This window comes from Euprymna scolopes, chromosome 21 (assembly GCF_053919585.1).
Source record: "Euprymna scolopes isolate OS-2025 chromosome 21, ASM5391958v1, whole genome shotgun sequence".
NCBI classification, from domain to species: Eukaryota; Metazoa; Mollusca; class Cephalopoda; order Sepiida; family Sepiolidae; genus Euprymna; species Euprymna scolopes.
Genome location: NC_136502.1, coordinates 63,675,305 through 63,702,078, shown reverse-complemented (window position 1 = coordinate 63,702,078; position 26,774 = coordinate 63,675,305). Strand labels below are relative to the sequence as shown.

The following is a 26,774-nucleotide window of genomic DNA, read 5'->3' as shown; positions in this document are numbered from 1 at the left end:
TGCACCCACTGCACCAGCCCCAGCATATTATAAAAACTCCAACCTCCCTATGTTAAGAACGGCTTTCGGAATAACACCCCCAACCTCAAAAGCTGTTCTTAACATAGGGAGTTGTTTATTCTGAAAGGCGTTCTTAACTACGCTGGGGCAGGTCGTAAAATAATACGAAATAAATAAAGCAACGTTATAACTGAGAATTTCGGATGATGTCAATAAAAAAATACACAATTAAAAAAAAAAATTAAATAAAATTATCATAACCAAACTTATTAATTGCAGAAACGAATATAAAATAACTGACTTGTTTGGATTTTTGCGATCAAGATTAATTTTATTTTATTGTGTGTGTGTGTGTGTGTGTGTGTGTGTGTATCTTTCTTTGTGAGTTTTTAATAAAATGTAATATTTATTTAAAGTGCGATGTATGTAGGTGGTCAGTGAAAGGAGAAATCCTTCTAGACCGAGGCAATTTATATGCATAAAATCACAAGTAAGCAAAACAATCGAGATTTTAAAAAATATATTTTATTCACATATCTTTTATAACTTTTATTTTTAGAAAGATGAAGTGTAATCACAGGATACAAATCTTTTTATAACTTTTATTTTTATTTAAAAAAAAAAAAACAAACAAAAAACTTGCTATTTACTTACTTCTCCATGAAGTCAAATTAAGTACAAGTTTAGCGTCCGAAATTTTTAGTTCCTAATGTTTTGTAATTAATATAGTTCATTCTTTTTATTTTTATTATAATTTTTATTAATATTAGTTTTATTAAAGTTCTGTTTTGTTAAATTTGCGTTCGTTTTGTTACACAAAAAGTTTTGTGTAAATAGAAAAAGTCTTTTTAATCCTTAAAAGTTTTTAAAATATTAAAGAAAATGTTTTGTAAATATATTTTTTTCTTTTAAGTCGTAAAAAGTTTTCGCGAAAATTCGGACATGTCTGCTATTTGACGTGTTTACAAACAACCACCAGCAATGTCAAGGTCGAACAATAATCGGTGTCACTTGAAATGTGCGCCTATCTTTGTCTTCTGCTACTGGGGTATCTAATCTTTACTTGGTCCTAATTTTTTTGTGGGTTTCCGACTACTTTTTGATTGTATTTGAAAGATTAAGGACTAAAGTTAATTTCCAAAAGGAAAAAAAATATTTGTTCACGTGAAAAAAAAAAAAAAGTTATAAAAATGTTTTCACGGTGAGATACCTAATTCAGCTAAATTTTGAAGTTAAATAAATTCATTGTAAAAAATCCTTTAAAAGATAAATATTAGCTTTCTGGGTCTATTTCAAAGATAATTAGTAAAGTCCTAAGATATTGAATTAAATTTAAAAAAAACAACAAAAAAAACACCTTGTCTGTACAAAACATAGCCCAAAACCGAGTGATTCCGGCGTTCACAAAACGCAACAAACTAAAATTTTGTAAACACGAAAATTACGAAGTCCCAAAATTTCAGGCAGTCAAAAGACTGTAAAAATGACGTCAGTTAATTAAAAGGGAGGAAGTTTTTTTCCCCAGTGGCGCATCCGTACATTCCTTTTTTGAATGTTTGTATTAATTTGTGCATTTTATAATTTAATTGTTTTTCTATGTTCCTATTTTTAAATTATTTTTCTTCTTAATTATTGTTTAATATTATATAAAAATATGTTACGCCGAAAGTTTCACATTCTTGCGAGCAAGGAAATTATTAAAATCTTACATATAAAAATTATGCAAAACCCGTAATTTAAAAAGAAGTAGAAATATTTTTTGCAATTATAATTTTTTTGTGTGAATATATTAAATAAGCAATGTTTAATTCAATGGTAGTATCGGTAGTTCGAGAAATTCATTTTTCTTTGAGTTAATTTGTTAATACGGATTTAGGGTTTTTTTTTTTTCATAATGTTCCTATAAAAATTATTTTATTTTATTTTTACAAATTACGATGCTTTATTTATATAAAAAAAGCAAACAAATTCTTGCGTTTTTTATTTACTACTGAAAACATAGGTAAAGGTATTTTTTGTTTAAACAAAATAATACATTTCCAATCGGATTTAAATAAAAATAATTAGTTCATTATATTACGCGATCATCATTTGATAAATACTGAAAATTTCATTAAAATTGGTTAATTTCCTGATTTTTGTGAATTTTTTAAGTAAAGGGAGGGATCAAAATATTTATACATTTTAAGCATCGGCATTCATTTTGCCCGTACCTAATATCGTATATATATATATATATATATATATATATATATATATATATGCGTTTTATTTTTTTTATTACCGAATCTTTCTGTTACATTATTGTTTCAGCTACCCGACCGTTTTTTGGCCGTCTGTAGCTTCCTCAGACTTTTACAGAAATGTTTGTTGTTATGGGATGATAGAGTGAAAGAGTGAACAGGGGAGGGGTGCGAGAAGAGCGGGGGGAGGGAGGGAGGAAGGGAACAAGGGGGAAAGGTGGGAAGGGGTGCTTGGTATGTAGGTAATGTTTTAGTTTTGGAGTTTAAGGAACTTGTGGGGGAGGGTCTGGGAAGTTAATTTCTGGCTTGGCTGAGGGCATAAGGATACATGGAAGGGGAAGGGGAATATGTGGGTGTAGGAGGAGAGGGTTACTTTAAAATTTGAGTCTTAATGTTAAAGTTTTTGGCGTCTCGTTGGTGAGATAATTTCTTGATAAGTATGTCTTGACCTGTTGGGTGTTGCTTAGGTTCAGAGGCGGGGGGGGGGCTATGATTCGGTTTATTTAGTTTTTATTTGTTGTTAATTGTTTGGAGAGGGTTAGTTAGCGGCTACGCGCGCGAGCACACACATGTGCACGTACACACATATATATTTAAAGAAACGTTCACATGTACACATACATCTCCGCTCTGGCGTGCAAATATATGCACATATGTGTGCATGCATGCGTCGCTCCCGCTTACGTCAAATTTTCCTTAAAGTGCTAAAATTGGGTACGTGTGCGCAAGCATGGATGCGCTCATACACAGATACATACACACATCGACGCCCCTACCCCAAGGAGACGTATACACGGGCCCATGTGCGCTTATTGATTCAGGCATACCTGCATCCCTATGCATACATGCAAGCGCATGTGCACACACAGATACCAATACTCATGAACACATACATCGACATATATACACAGCTGCACGCTCACACACGTATGTGGACAGCAGGCAGAGGGCACATATACTCTCACATTCACACACGTATACATATGTACGTGTACTTATACATTGGTACCCTATGTACACATGGACGCACACGTAGACATACACACCCATTTATACAGACAGTTATTGGTATAGACATATTCGTCTACAAAGATTTAAATCTAAGTTCATTTGTTTCGTTCGATGTAGACATGATTATACATGGATATGAGCATAAACTAATTCCCAGGGTCAGATACATAATATTTTCATTTTCATTTGTGGGTTTTTTTTGTTTTTGTTTTTTTTTGGTTAAATGTGGGTGCACACGGGAGCGCCTGTGTACTCCGCTGCATACCTACAGATGTACGTCCCCACACGCATGCATGTACACAGATATACATGCATACACATATGCACACACATATGGTCTCGTTATATACATCTGCAAAGATACATATCCACACTTCCTCAAGCACCGATATGTGCGCACGCATATACATACGGGTATATAGCGTGAGATGCCGTAAATGTGGGCACAGGTCTCATCCACATATACTTACATGCGCATTAATAAACGCCCACGTACCCGGGATAGTGGTCCTAGGTAGCCATGTTTATAGATTTTGGGGAGGAGTTTGAGGTGGTTTATATGGGGATTGAATGCTGTAGTTATTGTTCTAAGTTGGGGTATTTGGTTTTTTAGGGTATTATGGATCAGTTTAGGTGGAAGTCTGTATTGGGGTGTCATACTGTAAGGTATCCGTCTATGCACATAAGACATCGGTTAGTTGTACATTTCCATGCGTGCTTACCTGTGCAGGTGTAAATCCACATAGTTTTATGTAAACAATTTCCGTGTTAAGTCGTGGAGGTTGCATGTAGGGGGTGTTGGGGTTGGGCAGGAGGTTGGCTAGGGGGAGGGGAGTTGATGCCGATTATTGGGTGGTTATGTGGGATGAGGATATGTGGTGTTTAGAGTTGGTGGTGATTGGGGGTATGTGTTATTTTGTTGGATTTAGGGGGATTCTTAGGGGGAGGGGGTAAGGTTGTGTGGAGTGTGGGGGGAATTGGTTGAGAGGGTTTGGTTGAGTGTATGTCATGGTAGTTGTGGTGGGTATTGGATATATAATTTGGTGGGTATTGGATATATAATTTGGGGGATTTATGTGGTTTTGTCTAAAAGGTGTTTTAGAGAGATGTATAGTTGCTAAGGAGGTAGGATTTGTAATGCCTACAGTTTATGGTGGTTTCCTGCTTTTTGTTTAGTAATTTGTCTCTGTCTTTAAAATTGGAGATAAGGAGTTTCTCGTTTAGGCAGAGGAGACATGGGGAGTTTAGGGATTTACATGTGCTCGATTTTCTAAGGATTTCCCATTTAATGGTTGGTGTAAGGTTATTTTGCGTTATATATATATATATATATATATAATATATATATATATATGAAAACTGCCGAAAAAAAATTTCACATGTATTCATTAATACAATTATTTCAACCTGGAACACTTTATTCTGCATTCATTCATGATTTACAGAATATTCAAAATGGACAAAATATTAAAAGTCACTATTTGTAAAAAGTTCACTCATCGATTACAAGTTCTAAGATGGAGAATCTCATGAGAGAGTTGAGGATGAATTGAAGTCCTTTCCTACCGTCTTTCCTTCTTATGTAGAGTCAGTCAACATCGTCCTTCGGATGTAGTGCTTTGGGCATGGTCATGATTTTCCTGGTTTTCTGAAGCATGTTCAGTATTATTTTTTTTTGTATATTATTTTCAACGATTTTTAAAATTTCATCCATGAAACATACTATTTAGGCATTGTAAAAAATTTACATAAATTTGCTTATTAATAAAAATATGTGACCACTTTTTTACACAGTTGTATATGCATGCTTTTGATAAAGATAAATTGAAACATTTTAAATCACATTTTCAGCTTAAAAACAACTTTTCATATATATAACCCAATGGTGTATTATTATTATTATTATTATCAGTAGTAGTAGTAGTAGTAGTAGTAGTAAAATAATACACATTGCTCCTTCCCCTCCTTTTCGTATTTGTGATAGACACGAGGTGACTACACGCTTTTGCTACCTAAAATTTCTGGAGAATAAAGAATCCAGGACATGAGAAGCAGATGATTGTTCTAGTGCAACAAAAATTTCCTGGCATATGGTAGTGGCGGCTTGCTCTTCACCAAATCAGGTTCAATCTGCAAAAGAAATTTGCTTTTTAAGTCATAATCGTTTTTATTATTTGAAAATCTTATTTCATGTAAAACACATTTCTTTACACATTGAAGCAATGGATTACCACTTGTCAAGGTCAAAGCCACTCGAGGATAAAGGTTAATAAAATCAACTGATTACGTGTTCTAAGATGAAGAATCTCATGAGAGAGTTGAGGATGAATTGAAGACTCATAGGACCGGTTTATGACATGAATCTGTTAACATTAAATTTGAACATAATCATGTTGTAATATGCAGGGAAGCAGTTCCACAGCAATATGTTACAAGACAGTAAGCATGTGCAAAGATGTTCTGTTTGTGAAAATTTCACCTGATACTAGGAACATGGCGAAAGAACGAAATTTTTTTTCCATTGTGGAAAGTGAATTTTTGCTGTAAATGTAAGCGTAAGTTGGAGAGTGGAACTTAGTTGAACACCTTGCATGAATAATAAAGTAATGTGAGCAATATGTGAAGAAAGAAATTATCTTGCATTGTATTTTGCAATCGATTTTCAACTCTGTCTAGGCAACAAGCAATGTTCTAAGCAGTGATGTGGCAAGAGTATTCTATCTTAAGACATATCTCACTCTTGTATAACGCATTGCATTAGGAGTTCAGGACTTTCTGAAATCATAGAATAAGCCAACCATTTTTCCAGCGACCTAGTTGGAAAAATAGATGTCAGTTTTTCTTTTTAGATCCAAAATAAAAGTGACTCCTAGAAGCTTATCAAAGCAAAGAGCAAAGCATTCGTTTTGACGGAGGGAAAACAAAGATTTAAAAAATTGGTAAAAGATAAGCTTGGTGTTAAAAGTAACAAAACATTTTGTTTCCCTAGGCACTCGACTTATAGATTGTCAAATTTTCAGGTCCAAATAGAATGACTTATATTCATATTGCTGTTTATTACTTGCTCTATGTTTTAGTGTCTTTCTGAAAATACTTATTCTGGCTAAGAAAATAATCAGAGTAGAGACATTTTCCCTTAATGACTGAATATTCTTATAAAAGAGGAGTAACCATATAATGATTTATTTCTCTTGACTTTGACAAAAATATCTGAAGACAATTTTTATAGTTTTCACGTAAATAACATTATTGGTTCTTTCCTATTAATTGGTTAGTATTAAAATGAACTCGTAAAAAATCACTTTTTACGAAATAATTTGGTTATAAAATTTAAATAATCAATGGGAATCAATTCAATATTTTTTATAAAGAATTTTATAGTTGGCCACAAAAAGGAAGAAGACATCATAAACAAAAAAATGTGATTCAAACGTTATCAAATATAAATGTAATTTATAAAACTGTGTCTGCCTCTATATTTTCAAACTTTAACTAAAAATCACACTAGGGGCTTTCAAATAATTAGACTTTTATGAACCGTTCTTTTATGGGTCTTTAGCCGGTAAATATATTTTAAGGGTCAAAAAGAGGTCGAAATTGAAAAAAATTGTTATACATTTTAGGCATTCATCTTAGTTTAGTTGTAATCAGTTAAATGTTACAGTTTTACTTTCGGTTTCGATTTTAGCTGATGGCCCCCAAATACGTTTGTTTTGTACTTTTGAAACCATAACTCTATAATAATATATGCGAAATCTGGACAAATTAAAATATCATATTTAAGCGTATTTTACAACTGTTGAGAACAATAAAATAAAAGCCGACTTTTCCTGGAAAATCAGGCATATTTTTCAGAGGAATTCCATTTTCGTTGTTTGCAGTAAATCTAATATACATTTAATTCAAGTAATAATAATAAACCCTTTAAAATAATACAGCATTTTATTTATTATTATCATTATTATTATTATTATTGCTATTATTACTATTATCATTATCATTGTTATAGTTATTATCATTTTTGTTATTGTAATTATTATTATTATTATTGTGGCTGTTATTATTATTGTTATTATTATTATTATTGTTATTGTTATTATTATTATTGTTATGGTTATTATTATTATCAGTATTATTATTATTATAATTATTATTATTATTATTGTTATTTTTATTGTAATTATTATTATTATTGTTATTATTATTATTATTGATATTGTTATGGATATTATTATAACTATTATTATTATTACTATTAATATTGTTATTATTATTATTGCTATTGTTATAATTATTATTATTATTATAACTATTATTATCATTATTATTGTTATTATTATTGTTATTTCTATTGTTATTATTATGATTATCGTTATTGTCATTATTATTGTTATTGTCATTATTATTATTATTATTATTATTATTGTTGTTGCTATCTATATATTAATTTGCTTGTCCGTACGGTGTCACGTCATCATCATCGCAAACATTAATTAATGAAACGCGTCATCATCATCGCAAACATTAATTAATGTGAATTATCTCCCTTTATTGTTCACTCTTTATTAGTTAAAAAATCATTAACCCCTTTTATTTTCCAAAACTTCCCGAACAACAACAACAAAAAATATATATGAACTGTCTTTTTATGGTTCTGGATTATTTTAAAGATAATTATGCATAGAAGGTATCGTTCCACAGTTTAAATAGTATTTTACTTACATTTTTAACGATGTCTTCTGTTTATTATTGTAGTGAATACGGAACGCTTATTTTATTTTATTCAGTAATAAATATATTTTTTGCATTTAATGTTACGAGTTCGTTTTTTTTTTTTTTTTTTTTTTTACTGTGCCACTTTTTTTTTTATTTACTTTTGAGTAAGCCTTACATAACAAAAAATATGTTTCGAAATAAATGTTACAAAAGTCAAGAATGACTTTATTAAATAAATAACCATTCGCAAATACACTGAGTAACAGTAACACAGAGTCAAAACATATTTTACGTCTTGTTCTGTTTTGTTTTTGTTTTACGGCATATCAATCCTTTTTCGTGTTATTTAATGCCGAATCGAGTAATTTTGTAACATTTATACATCTTCACGTTGTTTACATAGTTATTATTTATGTTTTGTCTGTTTTATTTTGCTTCTTTTACAGGCATTCATCATCTTCTAATGCCCACCGACAGGGACACAACAATTTTTTTTAATATGAAATAAAACACTTATTTATTTCCTATTTAAAGATTTTCAGTATATTTTATTTAACTGAAGAAATATTTATTGTTCATACATATATTTTTTCCATTATTTTTATTACATTGTTAGGTGAAGTTTCAGAATAGTTAAACCCCCCTCCCCATATTAAGAATGGCTTTCGGCATGATTCTTACAATAGCGGTATCAAAGTTTTTTATTTTTTATTTTAAAACAAATTAAAAAAAAAAAAAGATACAAGACCATTAAATTTTTTTTTCATTAAATCGCTATTTAGGTGAAGGTCCAAAATAGTTAATCCTTCTCCCCATAACCGTTTTTTTATGCAGTAAAATACTGTTTCAATAATTATGGTTTAAATAAATATTTATTCCTTATTTAAAGATTTACAGTATAATTTATACAGGAAGTCCTAGGAATCTACAACAGCTTTATCAATTTATTTAACTGAAGAAATATTTATTGTTCATACATATATTTTTCCCTTATTTTTTTTACATTGTTAGGTAAAGTTTCAGAATAGTTAACCCCCCTCCCCATATTAAGAATGGCTTTCAGCATGATTCTTACAATAGTGTTATCAAAGTTTATTGATTTTTCTTATTTAACAAAAATTATAAAAAGATACAAGAACATTTTAAACATTTTTTTCATTAAATGGTTATTTAGGTGAAGGTTTAGAATAGTCAAACCCTCTCCCCTTATTAAGAATGGCATTTTTATTATTTCAGCATGATGCTTACATTTTTCTTTATATAAAAAAAAGATACAAGAAAATGTTAAGCTTTTTTTTTTTTTAATTAAAATGTTAGATCAAAGTTCAGAATAACTTACTTTATAGCCAATTAGCCAGCTGTATTAAAATGTTTTAGCATTTAATACCTAATAAGGTTTTCGCTTCAATTGTCACAAGCAGACAATATCGATTCAAAGGAGGTAATTCGTCAACAATTGTTTTAGCCGAATTTTACGGTAAAGTGTAGTGGACTGGTGGATATATTATACATATCCCCCAGTTTGTATTTATTTGCTTCCCCACTGAGCAAATTAGGCACAAGGCCGTTTTTTAATGTGGAGAGAGAAGAAGGGGGGGGAGGGAAATGGGGGACCAGCTCCCGATGGGTGGGAAATGGGAGTTTGATAGGAACTGTTGGTATGAAGGGTTGCCCCTACATTGACCAAGGTAGATATGTGGGGTTACCTCCACATATGGTCTTTGCTTGCAGTATCTGTCGGAACAGATACTACACTTTGATCTTGTCGCCCGGGCCGCAAAGGGCGGGGACCAGTGTATATACATATCCCCCAGTTATTCATTTGATAAAACCAATATTTAATGAGCACGGTTCTTCTTGCCAGGCAATGGGTTTACCTGAACCAACAGGTGATCCTCAAATAGATAATATGACTTGAAATACAAGCGGGCCTAATGTTGAATTGTTAAACAATGAACAATTAGAGGTCTTTAATACTATAATCAAGGCTGTCATGGCAACTGAAAAAGTAGCCCCACACAGCAATTGCTTCTATTTAGATGCCCCAGCCGGATCAGGAAAAACCTTTTTATTCAACATGTTATATGATTACTTCACCTCCAGTAGTACTGTAACCGCCACTGCAGCATTGCTGCAATGCTACTAACTTCAGGGAAAACACTCCACAGTATATTCAAACTACCTGTACCTCTGACAGAAACCAGTGTCTGTAACGTTTCTCCTGTATCAGAGCATGCTTCTTTTTTGAGAAAGGTAAAGGTATTCATCATAGACGAACCCTCTATGATACCTAATCATGCACTGCTTCCAATAGATAGATGTTTACAAGATATAATGGGTAACGATAAAATATTTGGTGGAAAATTTCTCATACTTGGAGGTGACTTCAGGCAAATTTTGCCAGTAGTGCCACATGGATCACCTACATCTATTATAGACACCTGTCTTAAAAGATGCCTATTGTGGCATCATTTCAGTCAATTACAACTAACACAAAACGTCAGAACTAACATAAATGAACAGGAGTTTTCTAGATGGCTCCTTCATCTTGGTAATGGTACATTAACGAGCAGTCTTAATGACGTTCCTGTAGATGCCATAGATGTTCCTGATGATTCGGTATGTAATTGTTCTCTAATCTCAGAAATATTTGATTGCAGCCCTCAAGAAATGGAAAATAGAATCATCATGACTCCAAAAAATACAGAATGTTTAACAGTAAATGTAGAAATTCTAAATAATCTTCCCGGTGGCATAAATACATATTTAAGTACAGATTACATCTCCGATGATGATGCTGAACTTCAAAATTATCCTATCGAGTTCATAAATTCATTAACTCCATCTGGAATGTCACCTCACTGACTTAATGTGAAAATAGGGGCAATAGTAATGCGACTGCGAAATTTATCCATAAATCAAGGACTTTGTAATGGAACTAGGATGAAAATAAGAGAATATCATCAAAACAGCATCATTGCTATTTTAATTAATGGATCTAATAGAATTCCACAGTTATCATTCCAAGAATTTAGTTAAAGCCAAGTGATACAAATGTTCCGTTTGCATTTCATCGGATACAGTTTCCAATACGATTAGCATATTCACTGACCATCAATAAAGCACAAGGCCAAACTTTTGATAAGGTTGGTATATATCTTCAACAACCTGTATTTCCTCATGGTCAGCTGTATGTGGCATGTTCAAGAGCTCGATCTAAGTACAGTGTGAAATTTAAGGTAATGCAACTGCATAGAGATGATAATCAGGGCAGAAAGTGTGGTGTAACATATACTAAGAATATTGTTTACCGTGAAGTGTTATGAAAACAATCAGGAACAGCTATGGAATCTAAAAATTAACTTGGATGTAAATATGATTTTGGAAAAAAAATTTTTTTAATTGCTTTCCTTATATTTAAAATTCAGAATTTGATGAAAAAGTAGTGTACAGTTTGTTTAACTTTACTTAATTATATAACATTGACATAAATTTGATAGGTACAACCTACCTCACATCATTTTGATTATCGAAAAATCAAAATTTAACTGTACTTCGTAAGTTTTACAGAAACACTTCATTTTCTATGCACACAAGAATCTGAATATTATAACAGATTACAATGTTTTTATGGAAAAAACTTTTGTACAGAAAATTCAAAGTGTTCTATTTATATTATCAGGAAGTTGTGATGCATTAATTGAAATCCATATCAATAATTCGACTTAAAAAATATTTGTGAATTTCCAAATCTTCATTGAATAAAATTCAAAATAAATAGAAAAGTCTATTGCATATGTAAAAGTTGACGGTTGCTTATTTAACTTCATTAAAAGCTATCAAAGTCAACCAAGAGCTGCTCAATAGTCTGGCTTAATGGATCATTTATCAAGGAATGAAGATGGTTATTCTGGTGTACCAGTTATTCTACCATCTACATTTACAGGAAGTCATAGGAATCTACAACAGCTTCATCAAGATGCAATGGCAGTTTTCTGTGACCTATTCATTACTCACACGTGTAATCCAAAATGTCCTGAAATATTAAACAATTTGGGATCATCAGAACTTTCACAAAATCGATGTCAACAATGTCACACAGTTTTTTTAAAATTCACAGTCTGACTCCCAAGAACCTGCTGACTGACTACTATTCTCACTCCAAGCAGCTGATCAACGTCCCTGTCACCGCCTCAATCATCACCAGCACTTCCTGCCAATATCAACAGCATCAGTTACGATCGCATTGACCTTCAATAAAAGTTTAAACTAAAGTTCTTTGTTCTACTTGCTTCCATACGTTCATTTTTGTAATATAACAATAAAGAATTTCTTACTGATGTGTTTTAAAAGATTTTAACTACCGTGGAATTTCCACGGGTCCTGCTAGTAATTATTATTGTTATTTTATTATTATTATTGTTATTATTGTAATTATTATTGTTATTATTATTATTATTGTTATGGATATTATTATTATTATTATTATTATTATTACTATTATTACTATTAATATTGTTGTCATTATTATTGATATTGTTAGTATTAATGTTATTATTACTATTGTTATTATTATTATTACTATTGTTATTATTTTATTGTTATTATTATTATCATTTTTATTATTATTATTGTTATTATTATTGTTATTTTTATTATTGTTATCATTATTGTTATTATTATTATTAATGTTATGATTATCGTTATTGTTACTATTATTGTTATTGTCATTATTATTATTATCATTGTTATTATTGTTATTATTATTGTTAATATTATTATTATTGTTATTATAATTATTGTTGTTATTGTTATTAGTTTTATTATTGTTATTCTCATTATTATTATTATTGTCATTATTCTTATTAATGTTATTATTATTATTATTATTGGTTTTTGTTATTATTATTGCTATTATCATTTTTATTGTTATTATTATTGTTATTATTATTATTGTTGTTATTAGTATTATTGTTATTAGTATTATTGTTATTATTATTATTGTTTTATTATTATTGTTATAATTATTATTATTGTTACTGTTATTATTATTATTATTGTTATTGTTGTTTTTATTATTTTTATTACTATTTCTATTATTGTTATTGATATTATTATTGTTATTATTATTTCTATTATTAATATTGTTATAATTATTATTGCTATCGTTATTATTATTATTATTTTTATTGTTGTTGTTATTATATTATCATTATTATTTTTATTGTTATTATCATTATTATTATTATATAATAACAATAAGAGTAATAACATACTTTTTTTATTATTATTATTATTGTTATTCTTTTTATAATTATTATTGTGATTGTTATTAGTATAATGATTATTGTTATAGTAATTATTATAATCGTTATTGTTGTGGTGGCAACCACTTATTTGCATATGCTAATAACATAACACTATAAATGGCAAGCCTAGGTTGGCCTTGGTGTGTCTTACTCAAATGCCACCAGAAGTGACGCCGAAGAGCGTACATGTCCTCCCACCAAGACTCTCTGACTCGACACCGTCATTTGTACATATTGTAAATATACCTTTTCTTTAATACACTTATTATTGCGTTATCTTGTTGTTTGCGTCTTCATTGTATTTCCTTACTAATTATTGTTCAACCTTGCAACCACAACAGTTGGCGACGAGATATGAAGCGTCAAATATAACAGTTTGACGAAGAACTATTTAAAAAAAAAAAAAGTACAACGCAAAGGTTGACCATTTTTTTTAAGGAATGCAAAGTGTTGACGAGCAAACGGATTTTACGCTAAAGAGAAGTTTCAACTCAAGTGAAAAAAAAACAAACTCTAACGTGGCAAAAGCGACAATTTACGCCGTTTTCTGGGAATCCGACTTGCAAACGAATGTAAAAGTGAATTTTTGTTTGCCGCTACATGACAAATCTTACTAAAGGACCAACTTGCAAACGAAAAGCGAACTTTGTTCTGTCGCAAAAACGACAGGTCAGACCCGTATTACGAAAAGCAAGGAAGTAACCTACGAAAAAAGTTCACCAGTGGATTCTAATTACTGTTCTCCGTAAACAAAACAACAACTAAAGGACTTTTTAATTAATGTTTTGGTTGACGTCGGTACTAAAAGGAAATACCACAGCTAAAACTAAAATTCAAGGAAAGGATTTTTTTCTTGAAGTTGTCACTGAATAACGGATAATACAGTAAAACGTCACGGAAAAAAGGTAATCTCAATTTAAGAGGTATTTTAATTACTAAAATACTAGAGAAAAAAAAACTCAACGAACTAAATGTACTGCATACATTTATTCAATTGTGACTCGATTAAAAAAAAACAAAAAAAAAAACCCAAACTTTTATTGTGTGGAAAGAGTTACTTATTAGTAAGTGCCTAAAAACGGAAAGTCAATTCCATTTTGTGATTCCAGATAAACCTGTTTTATTTTATTTTGCAGCGTGACTCGCAAAAAGAATATATTATTGCAAGCAGCGATATTATTATTGAAAACAGGAGCTTACAGCAATTTGCTTTTTTGTTGTAACCCACACCGGTGTATATTGTACATGGTACAATTTTTTTTTTATTTTAACTACACACTAAAAAACAAAAACAAAAAAAACATGGAAGACTTATCAAAAATGTTCATGCAATTTTTACAAGCACAGGCTGAGCGGGATGAACGCAGACAAGCTACAAAAAACGAGCTTTTGCAAACACAAATACAGGCACAGGCTGACCGCGAGGAAAAGAGAGAGGACAGATTATTGAAATGGCAGCAGGAACAAGAAGAAAAGCAGAAAATGGCACAATTAAAGCAGAAAAAACTGCAATTGGAACAGGAAGAAAGGCATAAGAAACTACAATTGGAATATGAAGAAAGACAAGAGGAACGTTTTGCTAAAACACTGGAACTACTAAAGAGTAATCGAGAAAATGTCGATAGTGTTAATTTCTCCCATACAACTATTTTTAATAGCATGGACACATTTCATTATGTGCCTGAGGAAGAGAAGAATTTTGAAGCATACTACACAAGATACGAGGATGTTTTTCAACTGGACTGTAAAAATTGGCCAAATAGTCAGAAAGTGAGTCTCTTACTCAGAAAATTGGGTACATCAGAACACAGCAAATTCGTAGATTACATATTACCTAAAAAAACTGCGGAATTAGAGTTCATGGAAGCTGTAAAATTACTAAAAGAATTATTTAATCCAAATATATCTCTTTTTTCATAAAAGATGGCTGTGCATGAATCTAAGAAAGATGGACAACCAAGATTATTTGACATACGCATCAGTTGTCAATAAAAACTGCGATAATTTTAAGCTTGCAGAACTAACGGTAGAAGATTTTAAATGTCTAATCTTCGCTCAAGGGTTAGTTTCCACGAAAAATGCAGAAATACGCAGACGAGTGTTGTCTAAGCTGGAATCTGAGCAAGATTTAACCCTCCAGAAACTAGCAGAGGACTGTGAAAGGGCCATTACACTAAAAAAGGATTAAAAAAATATAGAAGAATCCGGAGTGGCATATGTAAGAAAAGTTGGAAAACCATACGCACCAACCAAGAACTTTACAAAGAAAAGCAAGGGAACGGGATATTCCAAAGATAATAACCATAAATATAGTACACAATATAACAAGCCTCTTCCTAGATATAACTGTAAGAGATGTGCAGAAAAGCATTGGGAATCAGATTGTCCTTATAAGAAGAAAAAATGCTACATTTGTAAGAAGGTGGGACACAAAAGCGATTGCTGCAGATATAAAGATTACACCAGAAAGAGAGTACAGCAAACAAAATCAAATACAAAATTAGACAAAGATCGGCGAAAATACGTAAAAGTGGAAATATTTAAAACATCAATAAAGTTACAACTCGACTCCGGCTCCGATGTTTCTATAATAAACCTGAATACGTGGAAAAAGTTGGGAAAACCGGCCATGATGAAAACTAGTAAAGCAGCCCGGACGGTAACTGGTGGTGGTATAAAATTTGAAGGAGAAGTTGTCCTCCCGATAAAATTGAAAGGGATTTCGAAGAAATTAAAAATATTCGTACTAAAAAATGGTGAAAATCTGTTTGGAATAGATTTAATTGAGAAATTCGGACTATGGGATAAGCCAATCAATACATTCTGTAAAAAATTAGAATGTTCTTCTCCAACAACAGTAAATATAAAAGACGATTTAAAAGAATTATTTCTTGAGGCATTCACGACTAACTTAGGTCGCTGCAATAAATTCAAGGCCTCGTTTGAACTTAAAGAAAACGCCAGCCCAATTTTTAGAAAAAAGCGAAATGTTCCGTTCGCTGGGTTGGAAAAGATTGATAAAGAATTAAATAGATTGGAACAGACGGGAATTCTATCAAAAATAGAACACAGCGAGTGGGCAGTCCCCACCGTATATGTAAAGAAAAAGAATGACGAAGTTAGAGTGTGCGCAGACTTTTCGACCGGGGTCAACTCCCTATTAAAAGATCACCATTATCCCCTACCAAGCCCAGAGGAAATATTCACGAAGTTGAATGGGGGTAATATCTTCTCCAAGATAGACTTGAGCGACGCGTATTTGCAAATACCGGTCGAGGAGAATTGCTCAAAAATACTATGCATCAATACGCATAAGGGATTATACAAATACAACCGATTGCCTTTTGGCATCAAAGTAGCGCCTGCCATCTTTCAGCAAGCGATGGACACCATGCTAAGTGGTATTGAGTGCGCATGTGCATACCTGGACGACATTGTTGTCAGGAGCAAATCCCTAGAAGAACATAACGAACATTTGAAACAAGTATTTACTCGAATACAAGAATTCGGCTTTAAAGTAAAAGAAAGTAAATGTGACTTTTGTATGAGCGAGATTAAGTATCTTGGACACATAATAAACAAACATGGACGACGTCCAGACCCGGACAGATCTGCGGCAATAAAAAATATGCCAGCACCCGATAATGTAACAACCTTGCAGAGTTTCTTAGGACTCGCAAATTATTACCAATCTTTTATTGAAGGAATGCATAACTTGCGAGCCCCCTTAAATAATCTGCTTAAAAAGGATACACCGTGGAACTGGATGCAAGAATGTCAAACCACTTTTGACAAAATAAAGAGCACACTAACATCCGAATTATTCTTAACGCACTTTGACACAAACGTAAAAATAGTCGTCGCTAGTGACGCTAGCTCCTACGGCTTAGGAGCATGCATTCAACATATTATGCCGGATGGGTCTAGAAAACCAATAGCGCATGCTTCGAGAACGCTGATACCAGCCGAAAGGGCATATTCACAAATCAAAAAAGAAGCGTTGAGCATAATCTTTGCCGTGACTAAATTTCACTGATATGTACATAGTAGACAATTCATACTTGAAACTGACCATAAACCGTTAGTCACGATCTATGGATCAAAAAAAGGATTGCCGGTATACACCGCAAATAGATTGCTGCGCTGGGGTACAATACTACTTAATTACGATTTCCAGCTACAACATCTAGCATCAAAAAAGATTTGCCATGCGGATGGACTGTCAAGACTGATACCACAGAAACACAATCTGGAAGAAGCAGTCATTGCAGCAATTTGGACAAATGTTGAAGTAAAAAATATGGTAGCAAACATCATTAAGGAACTACCCGTAACTTTGTTGGACATTAAAAGGGAAGCCGAGAAAGACGAATATATAAAGGACATAAAAGAGAAAATTATAACGGACACAAAGGTGCAGGAAGTTTTCTCCATATGTGACGATGTGTTACTGTACAGCGAGAGAGTGGTAATACCCAAAACATTGCAGAATAGGATGTTAAGAGATTTCCACACAGGACATCTGGGGATAAATCGAATGAAGTCGTTAATGAGAAGCTACGTGTACTGGCGTAACATGGACACTGACATAGCGACAACAATTTATAAATGTAAAGGATGCCAGTTAGCGGCAAAATCTCCACCTATAGTACACAAACGTTGGCCGAAAACCGACCAACCATGGTCGAGAATCCACATGGACTTCGCTGGTCCAGTAGATGAAAACTATTATTTAATTATAGTGGATAGTTTCACAAAATGGCCGGAGGTAATGCGTTGCAGGAATCCAACAACGAACAACTCAATAGGGTTCCTACACGAGTTGTTTGCAAGATTCGGTGTACCAGACACACTGGTCACTGACAATGGAACGCAGTTCACATCCGCAGAGTTTAAGGAATTTTGCGACACGTTCCGAGTGAAGCACATCACGACTCTGCCGTATCATCCAAGGTCGAATGGCCTCGCGGAAAGGTTCGTGGACACGCTAAAACGAGCGTTAAAGAAATCCATTGGAACACCAACAGAAAAAGCTTTGCAACAATTCTTGCAAGTATATAGGATTACACCACATCCTAGTACACCATCAAACATATCACCAGCTGATCTAATGTTTGCCAGAAAGGTAAAATCAGCGTTTGACAAACTATTGCCAAGGCAGGCAATTATCCGAAACACTACACACACGAGAAGAAAGAAATATAACTCGGGAGATCGAGTATATTTTAAGTGCTACAGAAATAACACATCTTACTGGGAATGTGGAGTAGTGGATAAATGCATTGGTGATTGTACATACATGATTAAAGGTCCACAGAATATACATAAAAGGCACCTAAATCAGATAAAAAAACGTCATATCCAAGATGATGATGATACGACAACAGTCGAAGAGGAGGACACCATAGATATCATATACGAATCTTTTAATTTGGAACCGCCTCAAAATGCACCTGAACCCCGAAGATCAGGTAGGAAAAGAAAAGTGAATGAACCATTAAGGGTAAACCCAAAAAGAAAAAGATATTGAAATCTGTGTGACTTCAAATCTTGGGAGGGGGGTGTTGTGGTGGCAACCACTTATTTGCATATGCGAATAACATAACACTATAAATGGCAAGCCTAGGTTGGCCTTGGTGTGTCTTACTCAAATGCCACCAGAAGTGACGCCGAAGAGCGTACATGTCCTCCCACCAAGACTCTCTGACTCGACACCGTCATTTGTAGATATTGTAAATATACCTTTTCTTTAATACACTTATTATTGTGTTATCTTGTTGTTTGCGTCTTCATTGTATTTCCTTACTAATTATTGTTCAACCTTGCAACCACAACAGTTATCATTATTATAATTATTGTGATTGTTATTATTATTATCGTTTTAGTTATTTTTATTATTATTATTATTGTTATTATTATTTTTGGTATAGTTATTATTGTTATTTTATTATTATTATTATTATTATTTTTATTGTTATTATTGTTATTATTACTGTTATTATTGTTATGGATATCATTAATTTTTTACTATTACTATTTATATTGTTATTAATAGTATTGTTATTATAATTATTATTATTAATTTTATCATTATCATTGTTGTTATTATTGCTATTTCTATTGTTATTATTGTTATTGTTATTATTATTGTTATTATTATTATAATTATGATCCTCAATATTGTTATCATTTTCTTATTGGCATTATTATTATTATCATTGTTATTATTGTTATTATTATTGTTGTTATTATTGTTAATATTATTATTGTTGTTTTATTATTATTATTATTGTTATTATTGTTGTTATTATTATTATAATTTTTATAATTGTTATTATTATTACTGTTATTATTATTATTGTTATTATTATGTTCATTATTCTTGTTATTGTTATTATTATTATTAATGTTATTATTGTTGTTATTATTGTTATTATTATTATTATAATTATTTTCATTGTTAATATTATTGTTATTATTATTGCTATATTTATTGTTATTATTAATAATATTAATATTGTTGGTATTATTATTGTTGTCATTGTTATTATTATTGCTTTTGTTATTATTATTATTGTTTTTGCTGTTGTTTGTTATTGTTATTATTGTTTTTATTATTTTATTACTATTAATGTCATTGTTATTAATATTATTGGTGTTATTATTTTTATTGTTATTATTGTTTTTATTATTACTATTCATGTAATTGTTATAATTATTATTGTTATTATTATTATTGTTATTATTTTTATTGTTATTCTTCTTATTATTATTGTGATTATTATTGTGATTATTGTTATAGTTATTATTATTATTGTTATTATTATTATTGTTATTCTTCTTATTATTATTATTGCAATTTTATTATTATGATTATTGTTATAGTTATTATTCTTCTTCTTATTATTATTATTATCATATTGCTATCATTATTGTTCTTGTTATTGTTATTATTATTAATGTTATTCTTTTTATTATCGTTATTGTTATTGTTATTATTATTGTTGTCATTATTATTATTATTGTTATTATTATTATTATTATTATTATTGTTTTTGTTTTCATTTTTATAATTGTTATTATTATTGTTATTATTATTGTTATTATTAATAATATTGTTATTGTTATTATTGTTGATATTGTAATTATTATTATTGTTGTTATCGTTATTAATATTATTATTATTGTTATTATTATTGTTATTATTAATAATATTGTTATTGTTATTATTGTTGATATTGTAATTATTATTATTGTTGTTATCGTTATTAATATTATTGTTATTATTATTATTATTAATAATATTATTATTATTATTATCATTAATAATATTATTGTTGTTGTTATAATTTTTAAATTTGTTATTATTGTTATTATTATGAATATTATTAATATTGTTATCATTATTATTATTAATTACATCATTAATATTATTGTTGTTATTATTTTTAATGTTATTATTAATAGCATTATTAATTATATTATTATTATTATTATTATTATTATTATTATTATTATTATAGAAATAAGACTGCAAAAATATAGAAGTCTGTGTAAAATTCGCTGTTCAGGTGACATCATGCCAATTTTGAATGTCTGGTCAAAACAATATTACAAATTTGTTTTTTCTTTCGAAATAAGTAAAATATTTGATTCTTTTTAATAATACTTACAAACAAATATTACCTAAGACTTTTAAATGAACGTCCTATTCTTTGTTCAAAGGTTATTACTAATTCAGAAAAAGCTTATTCTTTTAAAATCATGAAGGCATACCTCCATTAGTTTTAATATCACAAGAATTTAATGTTCCAGTCGAACTAAAAATTAAATATTTTTGAAAATTTTCTCTTGTCTTGTTCATCCCAAATAAGGCATACTGCAACTCTGACATTAAAGTTTCTATTTGGGACCATGTCTATGGAAGACTATGTAAAGAGTTGAACAGCAAGATGTTTGTTCACATTACATTTAAACTTCTGCATGTTAGTCCAGTCAGAGAAAAGGGAAGCAGGATTAGAGTAGAAGGTTTTCTGACACCTAAGAATCTCTACAGTGAAGTGGGGTAGGGTTTTGCTGCTTGTCAGGTTAGTTGAGGGAAAGGGTTTAGGGTTTGTTGAGGGGGTACAAGTGCAATGAGTTCATCAGAGCAAACTCCATTAAAGTAATTGTAAAACAAACACAAAGATGCAACGATTGAACAGAGGTTGGAGCTTGGTTAATAGTGTAAGTCCTATTAAATTGGAGACCCTTTTTCAGAGCCTGGTTAAGACAGAGACTAATAGTAGATGCTCCATGCCCGATGGTGAATAGCCGCTATGTAGAGAATCAGGATACTCTCAGATATGAATAATTTTCTCGCATGGTAGAACCCACTTTCTTTGCAGCAACCTTTGCAATATCTTCAATGTACTTGTTCCAATTCATTCTGCCTGTGAATATTAAGCTGAGGAGTTTGAAGGAAAAAAGAACATGCTCTATGTGATTGAAAAATTTGCAAATGCAATAACCCTAGACATATCGAAGACTTTTCACAGTGTTTGGCATGATGCTTTTTTTCTTAGATAATAGAAAAATCCAGGTTGTCCTTGGTGGTCGTACATCTTAACAACATGATATAAATGCGGGTGTGCCATAGGGGTCAATCCTCAGATATTTCTAATTCCTGATATTCATAAACGACCTCTCTGATAAAATTATCTCTAAGATAATGACACTATGCTCTAGTCAAGGGGAAAAATAATGAATACACATTTAAAGAAATAGCTAAAACTGTAGTGGAAGACCTCCAGTCTGTAGTAAGTCCAAAAATGGATGGTAACATTCAATACTAAGCTTATTTCCTTTAATAATTATAAGAAACTACTACTACAACCACTGATTGGCATGGCTAATGTTACACTACCTTAAAGTACTTCACTGAATCTCCTTAACATTCACAAACAACACGAATTGGAACAAATACATTGAAGCAATTACCAAGGCTGCTGTGACTCTCTCTACCAGGCAGGAAAGTTACTCACTCGTATCATTTATCTCTACAAAGCCACTATTCGTCCATGTATTGAGTAATGTTGCCATATCTATTACTAGAACTAATTGCTTTTTTAAATAAAGTGATCCACGATTTTCGTGACGTCATTTAAATGTGTGATCCATATTCTGCATGAGCACTCATCAGATCCTGAATTCACGGCAGGATCGCCAACTTATAGGATGTATTTGTCACGGTTTCAAAATCACCGCCTCCATTTTTCTTTCTTTCTTCACATCCACTGTTTCTCTTTGCCTTCCCTTAAACAAAGGATGCAATAGGCTAACGCAAGCTAAATGTATAAACAATATCTGAGTTCAGTGAATACATTCACCTTCCTTTTTCTTTCCATCCTCGACTCTCCTATGCACGTCGGAATTCAAATATATCAAGCAAAACGCCAATAATTCAAACAATTGACTTTTTATTTTTAGACGAAATTAATTTAAATGAAATCAACAAACTCCCAACCTACATTTGATTGCAAAAATTTCTTCTAGAATTAATTAGAGTCGTTTGTTTGTCTTATGGGAAGCGACACAACTAATATCACTCCTCCCAAATGAATGCAGCCTGCTTCAGCCCAGTCAGAGCAGCTTCGTCCGGTAATAGGAGGAGGCTCCCAAAGTGCGACTAATGCTACCAGTCACGTTGACCGAATCCATCAGCTGAAGGATTTCCAGCAGCAGCAGCCATCTCAGCATCTTATCAGGGCTAATAAGTTTTTCTACTAATGTGATTCACTATTGCTTGCCTCCCGAGTTCCACCAGCAGCGAACTTCACTTCCAGTCTCCAGTGCATCCAGCTCACTCATGCAGCCCTTGGTGCATCCAGCTCCAACACCTCCTGCAGCTTTCTGGCAACCTCGCCTGCACCTTGCTCCTCCAGCTTGCAACCTTGTATGCACCTTGCTCCTTTTGTCTGCAACCTTGCCTGCACCTGGCTCCCTACCGACTGTCCGTTTCTAAACACTGACCCTACATTCTCAGTGTCGTCCGTTCCTTAACACTGACCCCACGTTTTCAGTGTCATCCGTTCCTTAACACTGACCTTACATTCTCATTAACACTGATGGCCAGCCGATCATCCAGATCCAGTGAGCGACCTTAACCTATGCTACGTCTAGAGTACCTGTTCCAGACCTCCAGACCTTAGCCAACCCTGTGACGTGCAACATTCCAGGTGACCAGCATCCAGATCATACGATTTTTCACTTCCTTTGCTTTTTGCCCATGTCTACCTTGTTAGTTGTTGGGTCGATTGTCCCCAGTCAACCGACCCCACAACATATTCACAGCAGGGTAACCAATCTATAGGATGCGTGTTGCTAATTTGCTGAAGTTCACCAATCTATAGTCGGTGTTCACCAACTCATAGGAGTCAGAGTCACCAACTTATGGGATGTATTCATAGCAAGGTCACCAATAGGATGGTTTTTCGGGACCCTTAAACTAAATTGGGTCATCAATAGGAAGGATTACCAATTTATATCCCATAATAAAGAAATAAAAATAAATGCATGAGTCCAAAAAGAATACAAGGAATGTCCCAAAGTGAAAACTATGAATATATGAATAAAAAATAACCTGCAGCATATGTTTTGTGCAGTAAGTAATAAGATGTGAGCGAGCAGAGGGGCAAAAATTGGAAGAAAAAAAGAAGTAAAGAAGTTTTGATGAACACAAAGAAAGAAAGAAAGACGAATGTAGAAGAATGGCTGTCGGAATAAATACCTCAAACCTTGGAAGCCATTCTTAACATGGGGAGGTGGGCGTATTTATACTATGCTGGATGCAGCATCAGATTTTGTTGCCCGGGTGGGCGTAAAATGTTCCCCCCTCCTCGCTGGCATATAATTGCCTGTTTCCCTCTCTCTGCTGGCATATAATTACATGTCCCCCCCCCACCACCGCTAGCACATGATTACCTGTTTTGGCTCTTACCTACCGCTGGCATATGATTACCCGTTCTGCTGCCCCAAACTGCCGACATATGACAATGTGTTCAAACCTCCATAATTCCAAGAGACCCTCAAAATATTGATTTTCATTGAACTAATGTTTACACAATTCACCTTTTTAAAATTTTAATTTAATTAAACAATTACGCCTCAGTCATTTGAATAATAATAAGTATTTAACAATGTCTTTTAAATAATTTGAATAATAATATGTATTTAACAATTTCGTTTAAATACTTTAAATAATAATAAGTATTTATCAATTTCTTTTCAATAATTTGAATAATAATAAGTAATTAACAATTTTTTCAATATTTGTAATAATAAGAATGTAATAATTTCTTTTCAATAATTTGAGTGATAAATATTTAAAATTTTCTTTTCTATTATTTAAATGATAGTATGTATTTAATAATTTCTTTTGAATAATTGTAATAATAATACATATTTTACAATTTCCTTTACATAATTTGACTAATAATGAGTATTTAAAAATTTCTTTTCAATAATTAGAGTAATAATAATAAGTATTTAACAATTTATTTTCAATAATTTAAATAATAATAATGAGTATTTAATAATTTATTTTAACTAATTTTACTAATGATAAGTATTTCCTTTAAATACTTTGAATAATGATAAGTATTTAACAATTTCGTTTCAATAATTTGAACGGTGACAAGTATTTAACAATTCAATTTCAATAATTTAAATAATTAAAAGTATTTAACAATTCCATTTCAATAATTTGAATAATGATAAGTATTCAATTATTTCTATCCAATAATCTTATTGATTACAAGTATTTAACAATTTCTTTTCAATTATTTGCATAATAATAGGAATTTAATAATTTCTTTGCAATAATTTTAATTATGATAAGTATTTAATAATTCCATTTAAATAATTTGAATAACATTGACTATTTAACAATTTATTTTCTATTATTTTATTAATAATAAGTATTAAACAATTCCGTTTCAATAATTTGAATTATAATAAGTATTTAACAATTCCGTTACAATAATTTGAATAATAATAAGTATTTAACAATTCCATTTCAAAAATTTAATTAATAAGTATTTCACAATTTCTGTTCAATAATTTGATTAATAATAAGTATTCAAGAATTCCGTTTCAATAATTTGAATAATAATAAGTATTTCATAATTCCGTTTCAATAATTTGAATAATAATAAGTATTTAACAATTTCGTTTCAATAATTTGAATAATAATAACAATAAGTATTCAACAATTCCGTTTCAATAATTTGAATAATAATAAGTATTCAAGAATTCCGTTTCAATAATTTGAATAATCATAAGTATTTCATAATTCCGTTTCAATAATTTGAATAATAATAAGCATTTAACAATTTCGTTTCAATAATTTGAAAAATAATAACAATAAGTATTCAACAATTCCGTTTCAATAATTTGAATAATAATAAGTATTTCATATTTCCGTTTCAATAATTTGAATAATAATAAGTATTTAACAATTCCGTTTCAATAATTTGAATAATAATAAGTATTTATCAATTCTGTTTCAATAATTTGAATATTAACAAGTATTTAACAATTTCGTTTCAATAATTTGAATAATAATAAGTATTTAACAATTTCTTTTCAATAATTTGAAAAATAATAAGCATTTAACAATTCCGTTTAAATAATTTGAATAACAATAAGTATTTAACAATGCCGTTTCAATAATTTGAATAATAATAAGTATTTAACAATTTCGTTTCAATAATTTTTATAATAATAAGTATGTAACAATTCCGTTTCAATAATTTGAATAATAATAACTATTTAACAATTCCGTTTAAATAATTTGAATAATAATAAGTATTTAACAATTCCGTTTCAATAATTTGAACAATAATAAGTATTTAACAATTCCGTTTCACTAATTTGAATAATAATAAGTATTTAACAATTCCGTTTAAATAATTTGAATAATAATAAGTATTTAACAATTCCGTTTAAATAATTTGAATAATAATAAGTATTTAACAATTCCGTTTCAATAATTTGAACAATAATAAGTATTTAACAATTCCGTTTCAATAATTTGAATAATAATAAGTATTTAACAATTCCGTTTAAATAATTTGAATAATAATAAGTATTTAACAATTCCGTTTAAATAATTTGAATAATAATAAGTATTTAACAATTCCGTTTCAATAATTTGAACAATAATAAGTATTTAACAATTCCGTTTCACTAATTTGAATAATAATAAGTATTCAATAATTTTGTTTCAATAATTTGAATAATAATAAGTATTTAACAATTCCGTTTCAATAATTTTAATAATAATACTAAGTATTTAACAATTTCGTTTCAATTATTTGAATAATAATACTAAGTATTTAACAATTTCGTTTCAATTATTTGAATAATAATAAGTATTTTCTAATTCCGTTTCATTAATTTGATTTATAATAAGTATTTAACAAATTCCGTTTAAATAATTTGAATAATAATAAGT

General features: G+C 30.6%; 1 protein-coding gene across 1 annotated transcript in view; it reads right to left on the bottom strand.

Moving 5' to 3' along the window:
* Positions 1-1,286: 1,286 nt before the first annotated feature.
* The window catches only part of LOC145242417 (uncharacterized), a 450,806-nt gene continuing 425,318 nt past the window's right edge, over positions 1,287-26,774 (bottom strand). Inside the window, exon 7 of the mRNA XM_080105454.1 lies at positions 1,287-5,384. Within this exon, the coding sequence (XP_079961580.1) occupies positions 5,319-5,384 (66 nt within the window). The 3' untranslated portion in view covers positions 1,287-5,318. The remainder of the gene's footprint in view (positions 5,385-26,774) is intronic.